General features: G+C 42.4%; 1 protein-coding gene across 2 annotated transcripts in view; it reads right to left on the bottom strand.

Annotated features, from left to right (window-relative positions):
* Positions 1-21,515, bottom strand: part of TRPV4 (transient receptor potential cation channel subfamily V member 4) — a 108,656-nt gene that overhangs the window by 61,066 nt on the left and 26,075 nt on the right. For both annotated transcript variants that reach the window (XM_063454665.1, XM_063454663.1), the window contains exon 3: positions 10,871-11,037. In XM_063454665.1, coding sequence (XP_063310735.1) covers positions 10,871-11,037 — 167 coding nt within the window. The remainder of the gene's footprint in view (positions 1-10,870; positions 11,038-21,515) is intronic.

Here is a 21,515-nt window from a genome sequence, read left to right as displayed (position 1 = left end):
CTGCTGGTCTATTCATGAGCCGGGTGGGCACTTCGTCGTCAGGCCCTGCCAACGGTGCGAGGTGGGCTAGCTATGTTGTGCAGTTCCCTGTCAGGTGTAGACATCCCCTAGATTGCTGACTTGATGCTAATATGGAGGGAAGATAGCAATATAGTGTAGAAAGCGCTTCAGTTCTATATAAAGCGTTTTCAGACGACCTATAGCTAGAGTTAGGTAGTTTGTATGTATACGTGGGCTATTGCGGCTATACGCTGGACATCATCATTTTACACCTCTGGGCTTCATTGCCTTAATTTGTCAATTTGCTTAAGTAGAGAGGTGGGGGAGTGAGAAGGATCTAGTGACCTACACCATCCCTAGTAGTGTGCGTAAGTTTGAGCGTGTATCAGAAAAATCATCAGGCATCGACTCTCGAAGAATACAAAAAACTGAAAGCAGACTAACAGAAGAAGTAACTAAGAAGTAACTAAAAAAAAAAAAAACACGAGGTTCAGATGAACCCCCAACTGTTAGAATTCTAAGTATAGGCAACGTCCCTCTGGAACCAGGACAGTTCTGAACCGCCTCAGGTTGTGGCTGCTGCATATGCATCCTGGCGGGCCCTCTGAGGGATGGACGGGGTAACGCTTTCAGGGTCCCAGGTGTGTGTTGTAGTGGCACTGCTTAGCCCAGGCTGCGTGAGCGCATCTCGTGGGAGGCCGAGGGTTTCCAAGATGGCCGCCGCTTCCTTCAGATCCCTGACAGTGTGAGCAGAGTCCCCTTTCGCTATGTGTAGTAGACGTGGCGATCTCCAGCGATATGGGATATCGTGGGTGCGTAGCAGTGTGGTGAAAGGTTGTAAGGTTTTCCTCCATTTCAGGGTGTCCCCAGATAGGTCGGCGTAAAATGTGAGCCCCATATTCTCAAAAGAGCGTTGAGAAGTCCCCTTAATTGCTGCCTGCACTGCTGCCTTCTCCCTGCCGCTGCTGAATCTGACCACCAGGTCCCTGGATGCTGACTTAGGAGCTCTGCAAGGCATTCCGTGGGGCTGTCTGGGGCCGTGGAAGGGGAGGTAGGTCAGCAGCTCCCATCCCCAGTATCGACTCCTCCGAGAAGTAAGAGAATCCGTCTATGTCGCCGGCCATCTTGGGCCTGCATGCTCCGTGTGCTTGCCTAAGGAGGTCTTCTATCTTAATGCCCACTTTGGGTTTGTCGGGTTTTAGATTTTTCAGCTTGTAGTCCAGTTTCTAAGCGCTGAAAAACGGCTGGAAATTGCCAAAATACAGCGGTAAGAAACAGAGCTTGTCTGACATGCGTCTGTCTTGTTCAGCAGCTTGGCCCCGCCCCCCGCCTATAGCCTTTTAATACTTCATTGATGGTACAATCAATTAGCTTATTTAGTGTTAAAAAATTAAGGGGCGGAGCCTGGATGCAGAGCTGATCAGACGTGCATTGGCTGAGCTCCACAGACTGGGACTGAAACTCCGAATTACCAGGGCCACTCGCCAATCCGACCAGCCACCGAGGATAAGGGAATGACGGTGCATCCAGGGATACCAAAATCCAGCCGTTTCGGCACTGAAAAGCTGTCATTCAGGCTTGCGGCCTACACAAACGAGCCCTATACCTAGCGGAGTGCAAATAGCTCCGAGCTGTCCCCCCCCCTCTGGACCGGTGGGGGTCATCCTGGTCCCCCCCTGACATACCCAGCATCAACAAGCCGGCTACAAGAAGCCATCAAGCGACAAGATTAAGCAGCAACCGTCAAACTTAAAATGGCGGGCACTCCTGACACACAAGCTCCTGACATGGAACAAATTGCGATGTCACTCCAGAGCACGTTTGAGCGTCTGCTCCACAACGTAGACAGGCTCTTTACAAACTTCTGGGCGAAGTTAGAGGCCCGCGCCATGGAGACACCGCATCAGAACCAAGAGCACACCAGAGAGAAGCGGGAGGTGAGCAGGCCCCCTCAAGACGAACTCCCACATAAAATGCCTGACACAGCGCAAACGGACCAGACAAGGCCCAAGGCCACCAGGGGCATACTACCCCGATATCTGCTGTGGAGGCTGAGAATCCACCGCCGCTGGCGGCAACGCTACAGCAGGAGCACCAGCCGTCCCTTGCATCAAAGAGACTTGGCCTCGAGACAGAGGACCCGAACCTCTAGCCCCGCGATGGTGGTCTTCACCATGACCCAGAGCTGGAGGGAATTCAAGTCCAGCTTCCACATGGCACAACCCATAGACAGCCTTTATTCCCCCCAAGTCTGGGCATCGGCTGACGCTGGACTCTCTGACCAAGCCACCCTTATTCTGACACCAACATGCTAGAGAATAAGGCGTAAAGTATTTTCTGCTCCATTTTTTGTGTTTCATTTCAATTTTTCCAAGACCTCTCACACTGCTTTTCATATAAACTCTAACAATGCTGTCGCTAGGAATCCTGAAAAAACATGCATAACGTAGCTTTGATTAAGAGTATACAGCCTAGTGGGTTACTCATACTAGCCATGCAGCCACGCCTGACTACTCACATACCTAATCTACTTAACATTATACATGTCAATGGCCTACCGCGACTCACCTATTAGGATCCTCACACAAAACTGTAGAGGCCTTAACATACCCGAACGAAGGTCGCACCTTCTGAGGGAACTAAAGAAAAAACGCATATCAGTTGCCATGATTCAGGAAACCCACTTCAAGTCGGGCGCGGCGCCCACACTTCAAAATAGACACTACCCACATAACTTCTTCTCCAACCACCCGACGGCCCACAAGGCTGGTACGGCTATCATCCTGGCTGCTGAACTCGAGTTCAAGGAACTTGAATGTGCTCAAGACTCCCAAGGACGATACCTTTTCATCAAAGGGATTGTTGCTGATAAGATATATACCTTTGCTAACATCTATGCCCCCAATCGGCGGCAAGCTCCCTTCCTTCGAAACGCCCTACATCTACTGGAAGACTTCACGGATGGTATTCTTGTTGTGGGGGGGGGACTTCAATGTACCCTTAGACCCATTCCTGGACTCCTCCTCAGGGCATAGTTGCGTCCCACAGACCAGCTTACGATCTATCCGTAGATCTCTGGAGGAGCTACGGTTGGCCGACTGTTGGAGGACACTCCACCCGTCGGACAAAGACTACACCTACTACTCTGTCCTCCACAACCGTTACTCGCGCATAGACTACCTTTTCATCGCACAAGAAGGTCTTACCCGCCTGCTTAGATCTGAGATGGACCCCGCCACATGGTCGGACCACGGTTCGGTTTGGATAGAGTTGGAGTCCCCCCTGTTCCGCCCCTCATCATGGACATGGAGACTCAACGAGGCACTCCTGCTAGACCCCATTGTGAAGGACCAGATAAGGCAGGACCTAGAACACTACTTCAGGGAGAACGATACTCCTGACGCCTCTCCAATATCCGTGTGGGAAGCCCACAAAAGTGTCATCAGGGGGGTACTTATACGCATCGCTTCGCACAAGCGAAAGGCAAATATGATTGAAATGGCAGACCTATACCAGAAGATATCATCACTAGAAGGTCAACATAAACGCTCACAGCTACACGGCGTTTATGGGGAATTGATGGAACACAGGAGGAGACTTAAGGAGCTCATTACTAAAAAACACCTTCGTACCATACAACGTACAAAGGGATTTTATTATGCCCATGCCAATAAAGGGGGGAAATACCTAGCAAGGCTGTTGAAAGGCCCCATGCCTCGCACGCAAATACGGAAACTACGTTTAGCTTCGAACGAATTGTCCTCTTTCCCGCAAAAGATAGCCGACGAATTCAGAACATTCTATCAAAATCTCTATAACCTACACCCACCCCAACAAGGAGTACAAGATGGAAACCACGCTAGGCGCATAACGGAATACTTGTCCACCACGATCGCCAACATGATAAACCAAGACCCAGCGAACGCACTTGACGCTCCGCTCAGCGTGGAGGAGTTAGCGGCGGCCCTCAAAACGTCCAAGCCAGGCAAAGCCCCAGGACCGGATGGCTTCTCGTCCAGATATTATAAAGGGTTCTCTAACCTTTTGTTGCCCTGGCTGACGAAGGCGCTCAATGCGGTAGGCAAGGGTGGGAACCTGGGTGCGGAGTCCTTAGCAGCTACCATCACAGTTATGCTCAAACCAGGAAAGGACCCACTACTATGCGGCAGCTACCGCCCCATCTCTCTTCTGAACGTTGACACCAAGCTGTTTACAAAGGTCATGGCGAGCAGATTGAACCACCTTCTGCCGGACCTAATCCATGTGGACCAGACGGGCTTCATCCCGGGACGAGAAGCGAGAGACAGTACCCTTCGCCTGTTCTCCATCCAACAACACGCCAGAATGACCAAAACACGACTATTACTTCTTTCAACAGATGCGGAGAAAGCATTTGATAGGGTTGACTGGAAATACATGCTGGCAACATTACAACGGATGGGATGTGGGCAGAGATTCCTGACCTGGATATCGGCACTATACAGTAATCCGCGCGCTACCGTGAGAGTCAACGGGTCCACGACCGCGGACTTCGCGATCAATAATGGTACGCGCCAAGGTTGCCCACTCTCCCCCCTTCTGTTCGCAATGTCATTAGAACCGTTACTCCAGGCGATCCGCATGAACCCGGACATCCATGGGTACACATGGCAGACTACAAACCACAAGGTAGCCGCATACGCGGATGACCTTTTGTTTTTCATACAAAATCCCAGGACGACTCTTCCTAATCTCCTCTCAGAATTTGACAAATTCGGCCGCGTTTCAGGCTTCAAACTTAACCTCTCAAAATGCGAAGTCCTGAACATTACAATTCCTACAGAAGAATATATATCCCTAGGCCCGCAATTACCCTTCACATGGTGCCATAGCAGAATGAAGTACCTGGGAGTCTGGGTAACCACGGCCCCGGAGGACTCCTACCGATTCAACTTTGACCCCCTCCTCAAATCTGTTATAATAGACCTGAAAAGGTGGTCTCATCCTCATCTAACATGGCACGGCAGGATAGCCGTGATCAAAATGAATATCTTGCCAAGGATCCTTTACCTCATGCAGACGATTCCGCTGGCTATCCCAAGCACCTTTTTCTCCTCCCTAAAAACGGCTATCATCAAGTTTGTATGGCGCGGAGGACGTTCCAGGATCCGACATGACATCCTATGCCGTCCAAGGCCCCATGGAGGGCTTGCACTTCCAGACATCAAGAAATACCATCAAGCTACGATTATGCAACGGATTCTGGACTGGCACCTTAGCCCCGTGAAGAAACAATGGGTCACATTAGACAGAGGACTAGCGGGACCGTCACTTGAGGTGGAGGTTTGGGGGAACCCAAAGGGACGGACGCCCAACGAGGAAGAAGGAAGCCCGATTCGACAGACGTTACTTGGTTGGAAGTCTCTGAGGAGTGCGAGCCACATCTCACCCTCCCCTAGCCCCATGATTCCACTCACGCACAACACGGAGGTCGCTGGAGGTATACCATCAGGTGCATGGCCCATTTCGAGCGACAGGGAATATATCCCCATCTACCAGGTCCTTGACAGGGGCAAATTACGTGATTTCACCTCTCTCCTAGGTACAAACCCCGGGACACCTATCGCGGTACTTAGGTACCTGCAGTTGCAACACTACTATAACTCAATTCCACACAGGGATCGTTTACACCGAGATCTCACCTGGTTTGAGGGCCTCTGCGACCGAGGCGAGCAACTAGAGCACGCAATCTCGACATTATACCAACACTTGCTAATAGGAGACTCGACCCAGGCCACCACTTTTCAACGCCAATGGGAAACCCAACTCGGAAAGACACTAACCCCAGCACAGTGGGACACGGCCTTACTCTGGCAACAGAAAAGCTCTATGAGCTCGTTTTATCAGGAGGTTAATTACAAACTGATTTCCTCCTGGTACAGGACCCCGACCGTGCTCCACCGGATCAATCCATCGATCACCTCACTGTGCTGGAGATGCCAGGCGGACCGCGCATCGCTTATGCATATCTGGTGGGACTGCAGGGACATCGTTCCATATTGGGCGATGATTAAAGACGCTGTTTCCGACATACTGGGAGACATTCCGGAATGGACCGCGGAACTAGCCCTACTCCACATATCGACACTATCTATCCGGACATACAAACGATCCATACTACGCCACCTACTTAACGCCGCCAAAGCAAATATCCCAGCACATTGGAAACAACGCGACCCGCCTACTAAGAAGGAATGGATCCGAAGGGTCGAAGATATATATGAGGCGGAAGGCATGCAGGCCTCCCTGACAGGCCGTGAAACGAAACATCTGGAAATGTGGCTCCCATGGTTCACATACATCACTCGATATAGACAATCGGACACCACTCCCGCAACCTCTAGTGGAGCGGCATTAGCTGTGGGACCCACTTGACGCAGCCAGACCCCCTCCTACTTATTCTCACCTCCCCCTTCCCCCTTGCCCCCTTTTTATCTCCACCTATCCCCTTCTCGCCCTCTTTCCATCCCCACAAGATTTGAACCGGGGGACTGAGACCAGGAGGTCATAAACCAGACTTTAAGGGATATAAAACTACCCATACAGCATACTACACCTTTAGGAAACACCCCCATACTCTGGGAACACGAGCTATACTTAGCGACACGCATTACCCCGACTTACCCCGAGATGTAGAAAGGCTCAGGCCCACAGCACACAGCGCTAACCATATAGACATGCACCACACTCAAAACTGAGCTTATACGGATAATCAGACCACCACTTAGTCATATGCACCAACGCGAGCCTGCTACACTATCAATGAGGACAACAGGTCAATTGCATACTGGGACACTCGCGTATCACAGGCTCTGCTGGGAGGGTTGGGAAGGGAAACCGTAATCAGACCCGCTTACAATATGGAGATGGAGGTGCGCACCATGGGTACACCCAATTAGATTCTCGACTATGACTACCCCTACCCTCCAGGGACCTTCCTGAGAACCTAACGCTGTCCCGGGAGTTCACAGTAGAAAGGGATTTGCGGGACACCTATTGGTCTGATCCTTCGACATCCCAATCTAACGCTTTCACCCTGTCTTGTACCTCTGGCATAGCCTACACCGCATTTGTTTATGATAAGCTTCCAGATTACTGTGCCTAATAACGATACGCAACAGTTAACGACATATCATTGTATTGTATGATACTTCCAGCTTACCCTGAACATGTCATCCTGTATGTTACCTTTCTCCCGTGAACCATGTTATTGTTCTATTCATCTCACACTTAAGATATTCTCTCTTCATACGGAGTCCTGCGAGCCTCCATGCTGACACTAATGCTGAGACCTCTGCATTTTGACTTACCGTTTGCCTTACAGTTGATAGAAACCTGCGAGTTTCACCTGTTTCATCATACTGCTTGTCGTATATAACATATGATTGCTTAATAAAAAGATTTACAAAAAAAAACATTATACATGTCTGCTGTACCCATAGGTCCCACCAGTTTTGTTTTTCACCCAGACTTGTATTATGTCCAAGCTTTTAAATATACTGCGATAAGATACAGCAAAACAACTCTAACTCACCCGCAAGATAACTACATTGCAGTTACTGTTAACCAATGTTAAGCCGGTCATACCGCCTTTGTTAATATTTTTAAAAATGTGCACGCACTTATGCCCCGAATAAGTTTATATGAATGTCTATATGTACTATATGTTGTGGCGTATGGAATTGTCATGTACCTACCTGCACAATAAAAATACAGAATAAAAAAAAAAAAAAATTTATTAAAGAATCCAGAATACATGGCATAATTAATGTTGAATAAAATAATTTAATGGGGAATTGTCACTCCTCTGGCATTTACACCTTTGAATGCAATTGGAGAGAAAAAACAATAATCACAATGTGTTTTAACCTTTTTCCATGAGATGCTCCATATATTTCTTTTTAAATTTGCAGTAAAGATTTAGCAAATTACATCATAATCCAGTTCAGACAAGGCAATGCAAGGATAAAAATTCCAAATGAAGAGAATAAACAGAAACAATAGGAGTCACTACATAACACTACTCTGCTCTTTTTCCATGTTTACACCACTTTTTTAAAATAAAAAAATATATTAAAAAACCTTTTTAAACATGACCCTGATTGTTTAATGGCTTCTCTTTTCTATATGCTGTCTCTATGCTGACTGCCAGGTGTAAAAGGATAGCGCTTATAGCAATTGACAAGGAACTAAAATGGAGGTAGCCCATTAGCAGGATAAAGAGATGTGGATTTCTACATCTAATTTTATTTTTAACAGCTCACATATATGTTAAACATTGAATAAAAACATGAGAAGGGACAGTTCCCCTTTAACCCCTTAAGGACACACCTTCAGAAATAAAAGGGAATCATGACGGAATATTTCCATCATGTGTCCTTAACCCCTTAAGGACGCTGGACGGTTCAGGACCGTCATCGGCATTTTTCACTTGCCGACCGACGACGGTCCTGAACCGTCCTAAATTTAAAATGTACTTACCCGATCGCCGTCGTTCCCCCGGCGGCGATCGGCGGTGCTCCCGGTGTGGGGAGACTGCCTGCAGCCCAGACAGTCTCCCCATGGCGGTTTAGGACCCCTGTGGCCATGTGATCGCCCAACAGGGCGACCACATGGTCACAATAGGTGTCCTAGTCTCTGCCTGCAGGGGGACTGTCTGTGCTGACAGTCTCCCCATGGCGGTTTAGGACCCCTGTGGCCATGTGATCGCCCAACAGGGCGACCACATGGTCACAATAGGTGTCCTAGTCTCTGCCTGCAGGGGGACTGTCTGTGCTGACAGGCAGTCTCCCTGCAACTGTAAAATCAAAAAAAAAAAATTAAAGTTATAGTTAATAAAAAAAAAAAATATTATAATATATGTGTATATATATGATATATAGACATATATTATACCTATATAATATATGTCTATATATCATATATATAATGTCATGCTAAGTGTATTTTTATATTAATATGTACATATATTAATATAAAAATACACTTATAATTAATTTACACACGTATATATATAATATATATAATAACTATATATATTGTATATATATATTATTATAAAATACGAATAATAAATAATTTAAATTAAAAAAATTAAAAATAATAAAAATAAAAAAAAATTATATATCTATACGAAATTTTATTCTAACTGTATTTTGATATTAATATATATATATATTTATATCAAAATACACTTAGAATTAAATTGTATATATATCTATGTATATATAAATAAATAAATAAAAAGAATGCGAACTATTCATATGTCCATATACAAAATTACATAAATAATTATATAAATATACACGTAGACTTCAAATATATAAATATGCATATATATTTAAATTCTACGTGCATATTTATGTAATATTTTTACATAATTAAGTTATTTTATTAATTGCAATTTAAGGGACCTGCCTGCCAACCCAGGCCGAGAGTACAGAGAATTTAATTTGCTATCACTGTATTTTACCCTGTAACGTTCTACGACACCCTAAAACCTGTACATGGGGGGTACTGTTTTACTCGGGAGACTTCGCTGAACACAAATATTAGTGATTCAAAACAGTAAAACATATCACAGCGATGATATTGTCAGTGAAAGTGACTTTTTTTGCATTTTTCACACACAAACAGCACTTTTACTGATGATATAATTGTTGTGATACATTTTCCAGTTTTGAAACACTAATATTTGTGTTCAGCAAAGTCTCCTGAGTAGAACAGGACCCCCCATGTACAGGTTTTATAGCGTTTTTGAAAGTTACAGGGTCAAATATATGGGTCAAATATTTTTACATTGAAAATGGCCAGGTTGGTTACGTTGCCTTTGAGAGCGTATGGTAGCCCAGGAATGAGAATTACCCCCATGATGGCATACCATTTGCAAAAGAAGACACACCATTTGCAATACCTTGGGTTATGTCCAGTCTTTTTTAGTAACCACTTAGTCACAAACACTGGCCAAAATTAGCGTTCAATTTAGTTTTTTTTACTTTTTTCACACATAAACAAATATGAACGCTAACTTTGGCCATTGTTTGCGACTAAGTGGCTACTAAAAAAGTCTGGACATACCCCATATTGAATACCCTGGGTTGTCTACTTTAAAAAAAATATGTACATGTGGGGTGTTATTCAGCGATTTATGACAGATAATAGTGTTACAATGTCACTATTGATACATTTTAAAAATGTATGTTTTGAAACCGCAATATCCTACTTGTACTTATAGCCCTATAACATGCAAAAAAAAATAGCAAAAAGCATGTAAACACTGGGTATTTTTAAACTCAGGACAAAATTTTGAATCTATTTAGCAGTTTTTTTCATTCGCTTTTGTAGATGAATAAAAGATTTTTCACATAAAAGTAAAAAAAATGTATTTTTTTCAATTTTTCATCATATTTTTTCATTTTTTTAAAATTAAATTACATGAGATTATATAAATAATGGTATGTAAAGAAAGCCCCTTTTGTCCTGAAAAAAAACAATATATAATTTGTATGGGAACAGTAAATGATAGAGCGCAAAATTACAGCTAAACACAAACACCACAAAAGTGTCAAAAAGATGCCTGGTCGCAAATGTACAACATCGCAAAAAAAGTCCGGTCCTTAAGGGGTTAAGGGGTTAAGAGTGTAATTGGTATATTAACCATGATTTTTGATAGTCCACTCTGGCAGCATAGGGGTTATGTTTTTTATTGCGTGCATTCTGGTATGTGCCTGCCTTAGAAGCTTAAGATTCCTGCAGATTAAACTCTGTGGGATGTATTTGAGAAAAGCAGAGCTAAAGAAAGACACCAAATTATTTAGCGTCAGCACCTAACCTCGAAATTCCTCATCTGTCAGCCGCTTCTTCTGTGCCAACAAGAAACGCTCAAACTCCTCCAGCTCTGCTGTGGAACCTCTCGATACAATATCAAAAAGCATGTGTCTGTTAAACATCTTAATGACCGGTGGAGGGTCGGGGCTATCCGTCTTGGAATTCTGATTCCTGGAAAAGAGAAGAGTCATAAATGAAAAAAATAAATAGGTAACTATATACACAAAAACTCCCCTCTTTGATATGTCAACTTTACATAAGAACTGATGAACTTTAGGAAAGGACAGTGTAAGGAGGTCTCACTATACAGTTTGTTTTATCAATTCCAGAAAAAAATAGTGAAACATAATGTACACATTGTTTACAGTGTTTGGAGTCTGTATGTGCAGTGTTTCATCAGTGTTTAACTCCGCTGCTGCCAAGGTGTAACCACCTCCCGGTCACAAGGGGGTCAGCACAGAAAGGATTACTCTAACCATAAAGTGTTTTATGAAAACCATTTTTTTTTATATTATTTTTTTTTTAGTAGCCCTTTAAGTTCGACATTTGGATACCATTCTGCACAAAATCTTTTAAACGGAGAGGAATCATTATCAAAAACACATACATATTCTACAATATTATGCCAGTGCTCAGATTGTGCACTTGTGACTAGCCATCGGCCAGTAAAAATTAATGTGCAGCACTAGCTACCTAGATTGTATACTTGCTAGCAATGTGAGAGAGCTTATTATATTTAGCGACAATTGCCTTTGCCCTATTTTTGTTATATTCAGGGATGGGAAGTTGTTTGACCCTATGCTGTACGTACCCATTAGGGGTTGTCTAAAATTGGATGGTTAATTTCTGTATTTCAAGCTATATATTTTTTTAATTTTCTACTTTTAAACTGAACATCAGCTCCCCACACAAAATATTTTCTCCTTAGCACAGATTAATGATTTTTACACCTTTTTATTTTTGCATTGCAGATCTAATGATTACCTCTTAAGTATGTACTTTGTTGTGATTAGGTTTGGGGAGAAGTCTCTGATCTAAGCAATTGAGTGTTTTGATTTTCATTTTATGCCAATAGGAGAGTCAAAAGTGGATAAGTTGAGGGGCGTGGTCGACAGCGCTACTGATCAGACGTTATATCTGCCAGGCTTTGCAAAGGCCCAGCGAGAAAAGCTACTTGAGACGCAATTCTAAAAGCCTTATAACCAGAAACACTAGTACCACACAAGAAGAGACAATGGACACAAAAGCAAAAACATTATCACCCAGAAGCACCTCATCAGCCTGATATAAGACTCGAAAGACCAGTGCCGCAGCAGCAATCAAAGATGGTGCCCGAGGCCCAATGTAAACCGGAGGCATCGGAGGGCTTGCAGGAGGATGAGGAGCTTTTAGCCTCCACTCGATCTGGTGATGCATCCCTCTTGGCTCTGTCAGATGAGGATGATCACCCTCAACAAAAGGGGACATAAAGATGTTCCTCATAGACCCAGGGAACGTCTGGAAGGAGGATCTCCAGGTAGTACTACATAATGAAATTGGAGTGGTTCACCAAACGGTACAGGCGATAGAGGTGTGAGAGGCCTCCAGAGACAAGACATTTCAAGACACAAATGATAAACTGGCAGGACTTGCCTCTCAGGTGCAACAATTGAGCCAGACGGTGACCACATTGGAGGTGCGCCATAGGCATAGGAACCTGTGCCTAAGAGGTATCCTTGAAATTAACAATGAGAAGCTCTTGCCATATGTCCATGACCCAACATCTCTGACTTACCACAGATCACCTTGGTGTTCTAAGTGCGAAAATCAGCTGCAGCACCCAGGAACACTATTGCGGTGACCTGAGATACTTTGTTGAGATCAGCAATAATGAACCGATCAAGGGAGTTGGAGATAATACTTTAGGAGGGCCATAGAGTGGCTATATATGCCGATATCCCATTCTCAGTTTAAACAGAAAAGAGGAGATTGACACAGATAGCTAGACAGAATTTTTCATAATAATAAATAATAATAATAATAGCCGGGGATTGAACTACAGAGAGCTCATCAGTGGATGATCCAGAGCCTATCACCATCACAGAGGATGGAGAAATATGGGCACACTAACACAAACAAGTAAAAAAAAAATTATTATTTTTTAAATGGAAAACACTACCAAGAATCCCAGCCCACCGTTCCCACAGTTTTCGACTGCCTGCACAGCGCTTAGCAACATAAGCTGCCTCTTTTGAGACACTTGGCCCTATACAAATTCGCTGGCAATTATATAGCCGTATAAAAAATGCTTGACAAATCGATAATGCAGTATCATATTTTGTTCCAGTCATTACATCCGTACTTGTTCATACAGTGCGCATATAGGTTTTCTTTTTGCATACATTGGAAAAGTTGTATAATGCTTGTATCAACTTAATAAAATACAAATTTAAAAAAAGCTTATAAGTATGCCGCCCAGTTATCTACACTTCAGAGTTTATTTAATAAGGATACAATGTAACACTCTCCTCTGTTTAGTCACAAACCATCTAGTGAAAAATAGATGTTTAACACTAGGAGATTGTTTGCAGTGTGGTCTTTAAAATAAATCAAAGCTATATACTTCTCTTCTTTATGATTTAGTCTTAAGGAGTGGATCTTCTCCTTTTCTTCTATTTTAAGTATATTATCCTACTCAAAAAGTTATTTTTTACCTGGAATTGTGAAATAATGAAATAGTGGACTTACAGACCAATTACTTCCTTTTGTTGAAATTCTAAACCTTGATTACAAAATGGTTTGTTTGAAGCATGCAGATATTGGACTAATCTGGGACCATTTTAGACAATTTCACGATTCACAGATGTAATTTATATAATGAACAACAAAATAGATCAGATATTTATTTTTCCTCAAGCTAATCAAAGACTCTTGGTTAGTACGAATAACTAAAATGATTGCTGACAAACGGATATTGAATGCTTTCCTGCAGGAGTGGATTAGCCTTTCTTTACAGGAACTCTATGGTTTTAGGAATCCAAAACTGTATTCCCAACACTACAGTGTTGCTCTTCCTCCACGAGCAAATAAAGACAAACAAACAAAACAAAAAATCCTCTTTCAACTACCTGATCCCAACAGCTCTTCCCCTCTTTGCTGCTTTGGCTAATGAGGACATAGCTTGTACAGCAATGGGCAGCTGTGATTGGCTGAGTGTCAGCTGACTGTTTTTAGCATATCAGAGTACCCATTACCAGTAAAAATGGGTACACAAGTAAGTGTGTAATCTCGGCCATAGCCATACCTCCAGTAGGGGCCAGGCTGCATGTGGCCAGTGATCCTTATTTAAAGTTAAACCAATCCAAAATGGTTTTACACTAAATAGAAGGACAGTGCCAGGGGACTCCTTCAGATAAACAGTTCAGCAAATTATATACACCAAAATAGGATTTCTCGGTAGCAAAACATGTAAGTATTTCTTGCATTGAACGAGCAGTGCACTGCAGTCTAAATCTTGCATTTTTCTTTCTTTGCAATGTCACAGGCAAATCAAATGGTTTACACATATATCCCAGTACAATGACTGCTCCATTGCCATGGCTACTGGGTCGTAGAATAGTTAATGTAGGAACAGTCACTATTCTGGGAATTACACCATTGAAAAAAATAATTAAAAAAAAAAAAAAAAAAAGTTTCCTCCATGCAACTTTCTCAATGGAGACAAATGGATATTAGAACAAAAAGTACCAGGTCAACCAGAGGACGGGGAAACATGCTGAAGTGTACACAGCAGAGTTCCCTGGTACAGCAGGATGTGACATGTTTCCATCAAAATATTGTAAGCATATTTTATGGTTTTACACATGCGAGATCTGATTATTTATGTCCAATTTGAGTGTTCAAACCTTACCAAGGCATGTTTCAAGTGAATGAGCAATTTAAAACTCCAGGCAAAACATAATGTGATGTGCCACCACTATGATTTAATTGTTATTAAAAAAAGTGGCCTGTCTGATATTTAGAAAGGAGAGACTATAAGGTGGACTATACCCAAGCCAACCAACTCACTAAAAGCACCAAAGTAGGCACTTTATGTTGTTTTTACAGATTCTATTGTTTGTAATACCAGTTTGGCTCTTTTTACTATTTGCCTTTAATATATGTATCTATGTATCTATTTTTGACTAACAGTGATAGATTTTAATTTGTAGTTCCATTATTCAGGATAGGTGGGACAAGTATCATGCAGTTTGCCTACAGAGTTTTATTTTAGTGTTGGCAAGGGGTGGCCATTCTATAAGGTAAACAGCAGCTAGTATGTGTTTTTTTTTCCAGCGAGTGCTAGAAGACTTAAATTGGCTTTCTATATAAAATATGACATGCCTATTTTACTGCTGTAAATTCCTTAAAGGTATGTCAATGCTTACATTTGTCTATCAGTGTACCTCTGGCATAGACGGCTCTGGACTTTGAGAACACAGCTTAAATAAGAGGCCCTATAATGATGTGAGTGGTCGAAGTGTGCAACATCTGTGGGAGCAGTTTTGCAACCCTCAGCAAACCCTTAGCCTCATCATCAGGGTCAGCTGCCATCAGAATTCTTGAGGCCAATACAAACCCAGTAACTAGGGCCCAGACCCACTAAGGCTACCAGAAATAGCAATGTATTTGGATGGCACTCACTGGAAGTGCAGACCACAAGCTTTGTGGCTCTCACCCCTAGAACTAGAAGGCATCCCATAGTAAGCGGTCAAAGCATTTCAGAACAGTTTGGCTTCCTATTACCTGGAGACTACTGGGCATCGGTATCTGCCTTCATTATTTCCTATGTAGAGCTGGAAGTTCCTAAGCAGAAGCGGCCAATTGCAATCCTGGGCTGGGCCTGCAAGGACTGATTTACAATGGAGGGCACCAGGGCCAGGCTACGTGTTGTATTGTTTATGGTGTTTGGAGTGTTCCTTTACAGGTAAGTTTTTATTTTCCCAAACAAAGTGCCACAGTAACAAATGCTTGTCCGTACAATAATAGCAAAGTAAACTGTGCTGGAATTGAAAACATTGTGAGGATTCTGGGGTGAAAGTGAAATCTGAAGCATAGTGGTTTTGCCATTTCATCATCATTAAATCAAAACATGTAAATAAAACTAATCATTTGTTTTTACATCTTGACCTTTAGTAACTTTTTTTTTCCCCTTTTCAAATAAGAACTTCGCTCTTGGACCAGCAATGCTACAGTTAACACCTTTGCTGGATTCAGTATGTGTTGTGTAAGGAAGGTCTGTGAAATCATGCCACCAGTTCAATAGGGACATGGGTGGGTTCTTCGTACCAGCAAATGTACTACCATGGGGTGTAATTTAATTATCAAGTTGTACAAATGTATTTTTATGTCCTAAGAAAAGCCACCAAACCAGTTTGTCCTCTGTGATGTGAACATGCAGAAACAAAAAGTTGCCCTAAAGCATGAGAATCATGTAAAGGTGAGACGAGTATTAATGTAACACTATAGCGTTAGAAATACAAACCTGTATTCCCAACAATAGAGTGCCCTAGTCTATGGTCAAATTAGTGCCCTAGTCTATGGTCAAATTAGATCCCCTCCCCCTCCCCCTCCCCCCCCCCAACTGCCATATAATTGGTCAAATGTTTTACTTACCTTTTCTCCAGCGCAGAATCTCCCTCAGTGCTGCTGACTGCTCTGCCACCTAAAATGTCAGGCATCGCTCTCTAGGAGATGGTCCTATCCAATGCTCATCTTTCTCCTCATAGAAGGAGTGGGTCAAAATGGCTATTTTGTTGTAACACTGTTTTTGTTACTTTAATAAAATAATCTGTTTGCCAAGATCTGTGAATGCAGCCTCATTTTTCTTTATAATATATAAACACACACACACACACACACACGCTATTATTATTATTATAAAGGCAAATACCATCATGAGGGAACAAAATGTGCAAGGCAGCATGTGTTTATAATTATATAGAAACACCTAGATAGCGTTCCTTGTGTAGAGTTTGAGTATTGATAGAAAACAACACTAGCTGGATAAGTAAAGGGTGAAAATGGTTAGCTTTAGCATTTTGAAATACAAATTCAAAGCAAGTTGACAAGTCACATTATAGGCACCCAGACCACTTCATCTCACTAAAGTGGTTTGGATGCACTGTCCCTCTCCCCCTTAGCCATAACAGACAGCCATAAGAGACGCTTCCTGCTATTTCATGGAGTTTGGCACCGTGAAATGATGCGGGACATCCTCCTCCAGTGTCTTTAAAATCCCCATAGGAATCCCCATAGGAAAGCATTCAGTCAATGCTGGGGAAGGACTACTCTGTGCACATCACTTGCCCCGCATGCGCATTAGGACCCCCAACCGATCTGATGTCAGCAGAGCAGGAGGGGGGGGTAAGCAAAAATACATTGGCTATAATGCAAATAACAGCTAATTATTGTTTTCTTTCATAAAGGAATTTATTAAAGTAGCACTTTTTTGTTGTTGTTTTCCTTTCCTCATTCCCTAAAGCATTTTAATGGTGAAATTCCTTATTACCACTTGCCTTTAATTTATATTCATTAACTTTTCTTCCCAGCACTGGATCTAAATACCTGGGTGCAGTGGCGTAGCTAAGGGGGGTGCGGGGGATAAATGCTCCGGGCTGCATATTTTTGGGGCAAAGAGCAGTCTTTCTTATTGGGCAGACTGACCCGTCAGGTCCTCAGCCCATGACCAAGGGACTGATACTGAGGAATTGGGGGGGGGGGGGGGGGCTTGCCCTGTATGCCACCCAAAACTGCCTTCCACACAGCCCTGAGAGGGAGAGAGCCCAGCACAGCCTCAGGTCTGCAGCTCTGCCGGGTACAAAGCTGCAGACAGTAAAGTTACTGTCTCACGATCCAATCAGAGACTTGCTGTGGGTAACCATGGCAACACTGACACTTCAAGAGCTGGAGCTCATGAGATACCTATCATGTGGTCTTCAGCTCTGCGCTCGGCAGAGATGCAGCGGGATAGCTAGCCCACCAGGAAATAGATTAAGAAAAAACATAAGAGGTATTTCAGTGTGGGAGACTGGTCAGTAAAACAGCCTTCCCCACACACTGACAATACACCCCTCCCCACATGCAGTCAACCTCCCCCCACTCCACACACACAGTCAACCTCCCCCCACATTCAATCCCCCGCTCCACACACAGTCAACCTCCCCCCCACATTCAATCCCCCACTCCACACAGTCAACCTCCCCCCACATTCAATCCCCCACTCCACAAACAGTCAACCTCCCCCCACATTCAATCCCCCCTCCACACATAGTCAACCTCCCCCCACAGTCAATCCCCCCTCCACACAGTCAACCTCCCCCCACATTTAATCCCCCGCTCCACACACAGTCAACCTCCCCCCACATTCAATCCCCCGCTCCACACACAGTCAACCTCCCCCCACATTCAATCCCCCCTCCACACATAGTCAACCTCCCCCCACAGTCAATCCCCCCTCCACACACAGTCAACCTCCCCCCACATTCAATCCCCCCTTCACACACACAGTCAACCTCCCCCCACAGTCAATCCCCCCCTTACACACACACACACTCTCTCTCTCTCTCTTTCTCTCTGTCACCCCCGTCCAGCTCCATCTTGAAAATAACTGCTGTGATCAAACAGGATACAGTAATAATATGATATGGTGTATATGTGCTCACGTGCCCTTGCATCTTCAATATGTTGGGAAAACTTCAAGACCTTTGAAAGCAAGGATGCTTGAATATACTGTATGTAAAACATCAAAAGAGGCTATTGCAACGACAGTGTTTCACAACATAATAAATACCCCAGTAAATTATCATTTTTTGGTATACAATCTTTCCATAGTTTCCCCCCCATTTAGTAAATTTTGCCTTTGTACCTTTTTCATTGTACTCCCCTTCCTCTTTATACCCAAACATAAAAGGGTGGATATGTTATAATGTGTTTATGTGGAAGGTATTTTTAACATTATTTATCTATTCAACATATATCATGTCTATATATCATGTCTATGTAAATGTTTTTTATCAAATATATAAGATGATGCTTAATGTATATAATATTGTATGTTTATAAATAATTGGCATTTTTATAAGTTTGTTACCAAAGATTTTGAGCCACGGTATTATTTACACAACGTACGTGCCAGGTGGAATGCATAGACATGGAAGACTCTGGATGACGCGTACCGGTAGTGACGTATTGGCACGCCCCCCTTGTACGAATGGATACGTGTAGTCGGCGTGACCAATAAGCCAAAGTTAGGCATGAATCCTGGACACATAGGATATACGTCAGTGGACAGATATATGAACACCCGCGTATACCTGATACCGTATGACCATGCTGAATATGGCGCGAAAAAACATTTCTGCCAGAGAGATTTAAAAATCGGACGGTAACATAAGACTTTAATGCACTTGATAAAGACTTGACGTCGAAGCAGGTTGTGCTTATTGATCGCTCCTGTTAATTTCTGTATTGGCAGTTTGATTTAATACATCGATTTTTCGATCAAGATGCAATTTCTTGTCTGACTCCAGATATTGTGGACCATATTCTCTTAAAAGGAGACCAGCCATCTAACCTACATGCCGTTAAAACCAGAGCCTGCTATATAAGGCCTAGATCAATGTTAAAAATTACGTTCATCAGATATAATTATTGCACCACTATGAATGTTTTTTGTTAGATCTTTTATACAGATGTGTTCAAAATAAACTGTAATTAAGAACTATTTACAATAAGTATTGTTCACTATTATTTCTATATACAGTTTTAACTGCACTCCCCTATTATATTGTGTGTTTCTCACATTATAGTGTTTTATTTGCTTTTTTGGTGCCCTAGTGAGTGATCGGTGGCACAGGGGATTTTTGTGATTACATAGAAGCGCCAAGTCACACCTCACATGCTATGATACAACTTATTTTTAATAGCTAATCATTTTTAAATGACAAATAACTACGCTATCATTTAGCAAATTAAAAAAAATGGATGCAGAAGAGTAATATTGTCAAGTAACCACAACTCACTATTTAGTTTGTAAAATCAGTGACATATTTCCACGTACGGGCCCTGTCAGGGAGCAGCATTTTTTTGCAATTAATATAAACAGTGAAAAAAAGTGAGTGAAGTCCCTTCGATCTCCCCTGACAGCCTTTGCCCATGGGCGCCAGGCACCTTCAGTCTGTGACTAAGTTTCTGACTGGCCAGTCTGCGGCGGACTGGTGTGTATTGATGGGAGTGGCAAACTCAGGGATGGCACAGGGTGGCAAAAGCTCTAGCAATGCTACTGCCTGGGTGCATCATTTTGTTCTCCTCTGTTCATGATTTCTGCATCATGCCCTTTGTGGCGTTCTTTAGACTGAACCCCACAACAGCAAATGAAGAAAAAAACGTTTTTTAAAAACAAAACCTGCAAAGCACCGCTTTAAGGACAAGAGACTTGAATAATTGTCTGAGGAAATATGCAAGGGATATTGATGATGGCATTCTTGCTTTACCTTAATTTTTTTCCAGCAAGATAAAAAAAAAAAAAAAAAAAAGAAAGAAAAATAAAATAAAAACAGTGTAAAAATAATGGAGTAATTCAGCCATATGTGTACCTTAAACTGAATACACATTCCAGGATTTCTAAGGAGCTAACAATAGAGATACATGTTCATATCAGTAGACCGAATCTTAAGCATTTGTTAATTACATAAGCAGATGGAAGGTTTACTTAAACAAACTTTAAGATATAAGCGTTTTATTTTATTATTTTCTAATATATATGATTCAGCTTACATTATTAAGCTCCAGGATTGATAATTTCCTTATAAAGTACTAAATCAATAAATCCAATATGATCACATTAGGAAAAGATTTGGTGCATGCCAAAATCAGGGCTGTCTCAGTAGAGACCTAAAAATTGCAGACAACTCTGGTACAAACCCATTGTTGTTATTTAATGGTATCACTAACGTCACACTCTCAGAAATATAAATAACAAATATGAATTGCCAATTATGTAGTTTTTGTAATGGTCTAATTTCGTCTCAGGGTTTCAAAGCATATGGCAATCTCAGGGATGTCTTTAAATATGGCTACCTCCACATTGAAACAGTCAAGGATCTCCAGGAGGTAATTCCAGCTAAATTTACTATAGCTCGGTTAGATAAAAAATAATAATGATCTTATTGTATTATTGCTTTAAAATAATTTATGAAAAATAATATTTAGATGACAGACACAAATTATGAGGGTTATATTAGATGTGTTTTTAAAACTCCCACCCAGGAAGTATGGCCAATAACAAAATGGTAACACCTAATAAACGAGACAGAAAATGGTAGACAATGTTTGCATGTATTACAAAATAGTCAAAATGATATTAAGTATAATTGTTTCCTACATTACAGGGATGTATTTCTAATCTTAAATGTGTTACTAGAATCTCCATGACCACTTCTGCTTTTAAAAGAGCAAGGAATCTGTGCCGCATTTTTGTTTTAACACTAAATATACAGTGATATCTGCACTTTTGTGCCGGGGAAAAAAAAGTACACCCCTAGCAAACGTAACGTAGGCAGCCTAATGTTAAATCTGTGCAAAAACCGCATCTATTGTTAGTGAGCCTGCAAAGGGAAACTAATATCTCC

This window comes from Pelobates fuscus, chromosome 5 (genome assembly GCF_036172605.1).
Source record: "Pelobates fuscus isolate aPelFus1 chromosome 5, aPelFus1.pri, whole genome shotgun sequence".
NCBI classification, from domain to species: Eukaryota; Metazoa; Chordata; class Amphibia; order Anura; family Pelobatidae; genus Pelobates; species Pelobates fuscus.
Note: the sequence above shows the minus strand (reverse complement) of the source record. Positions and strands in the feature narration are given on the sequence as shown.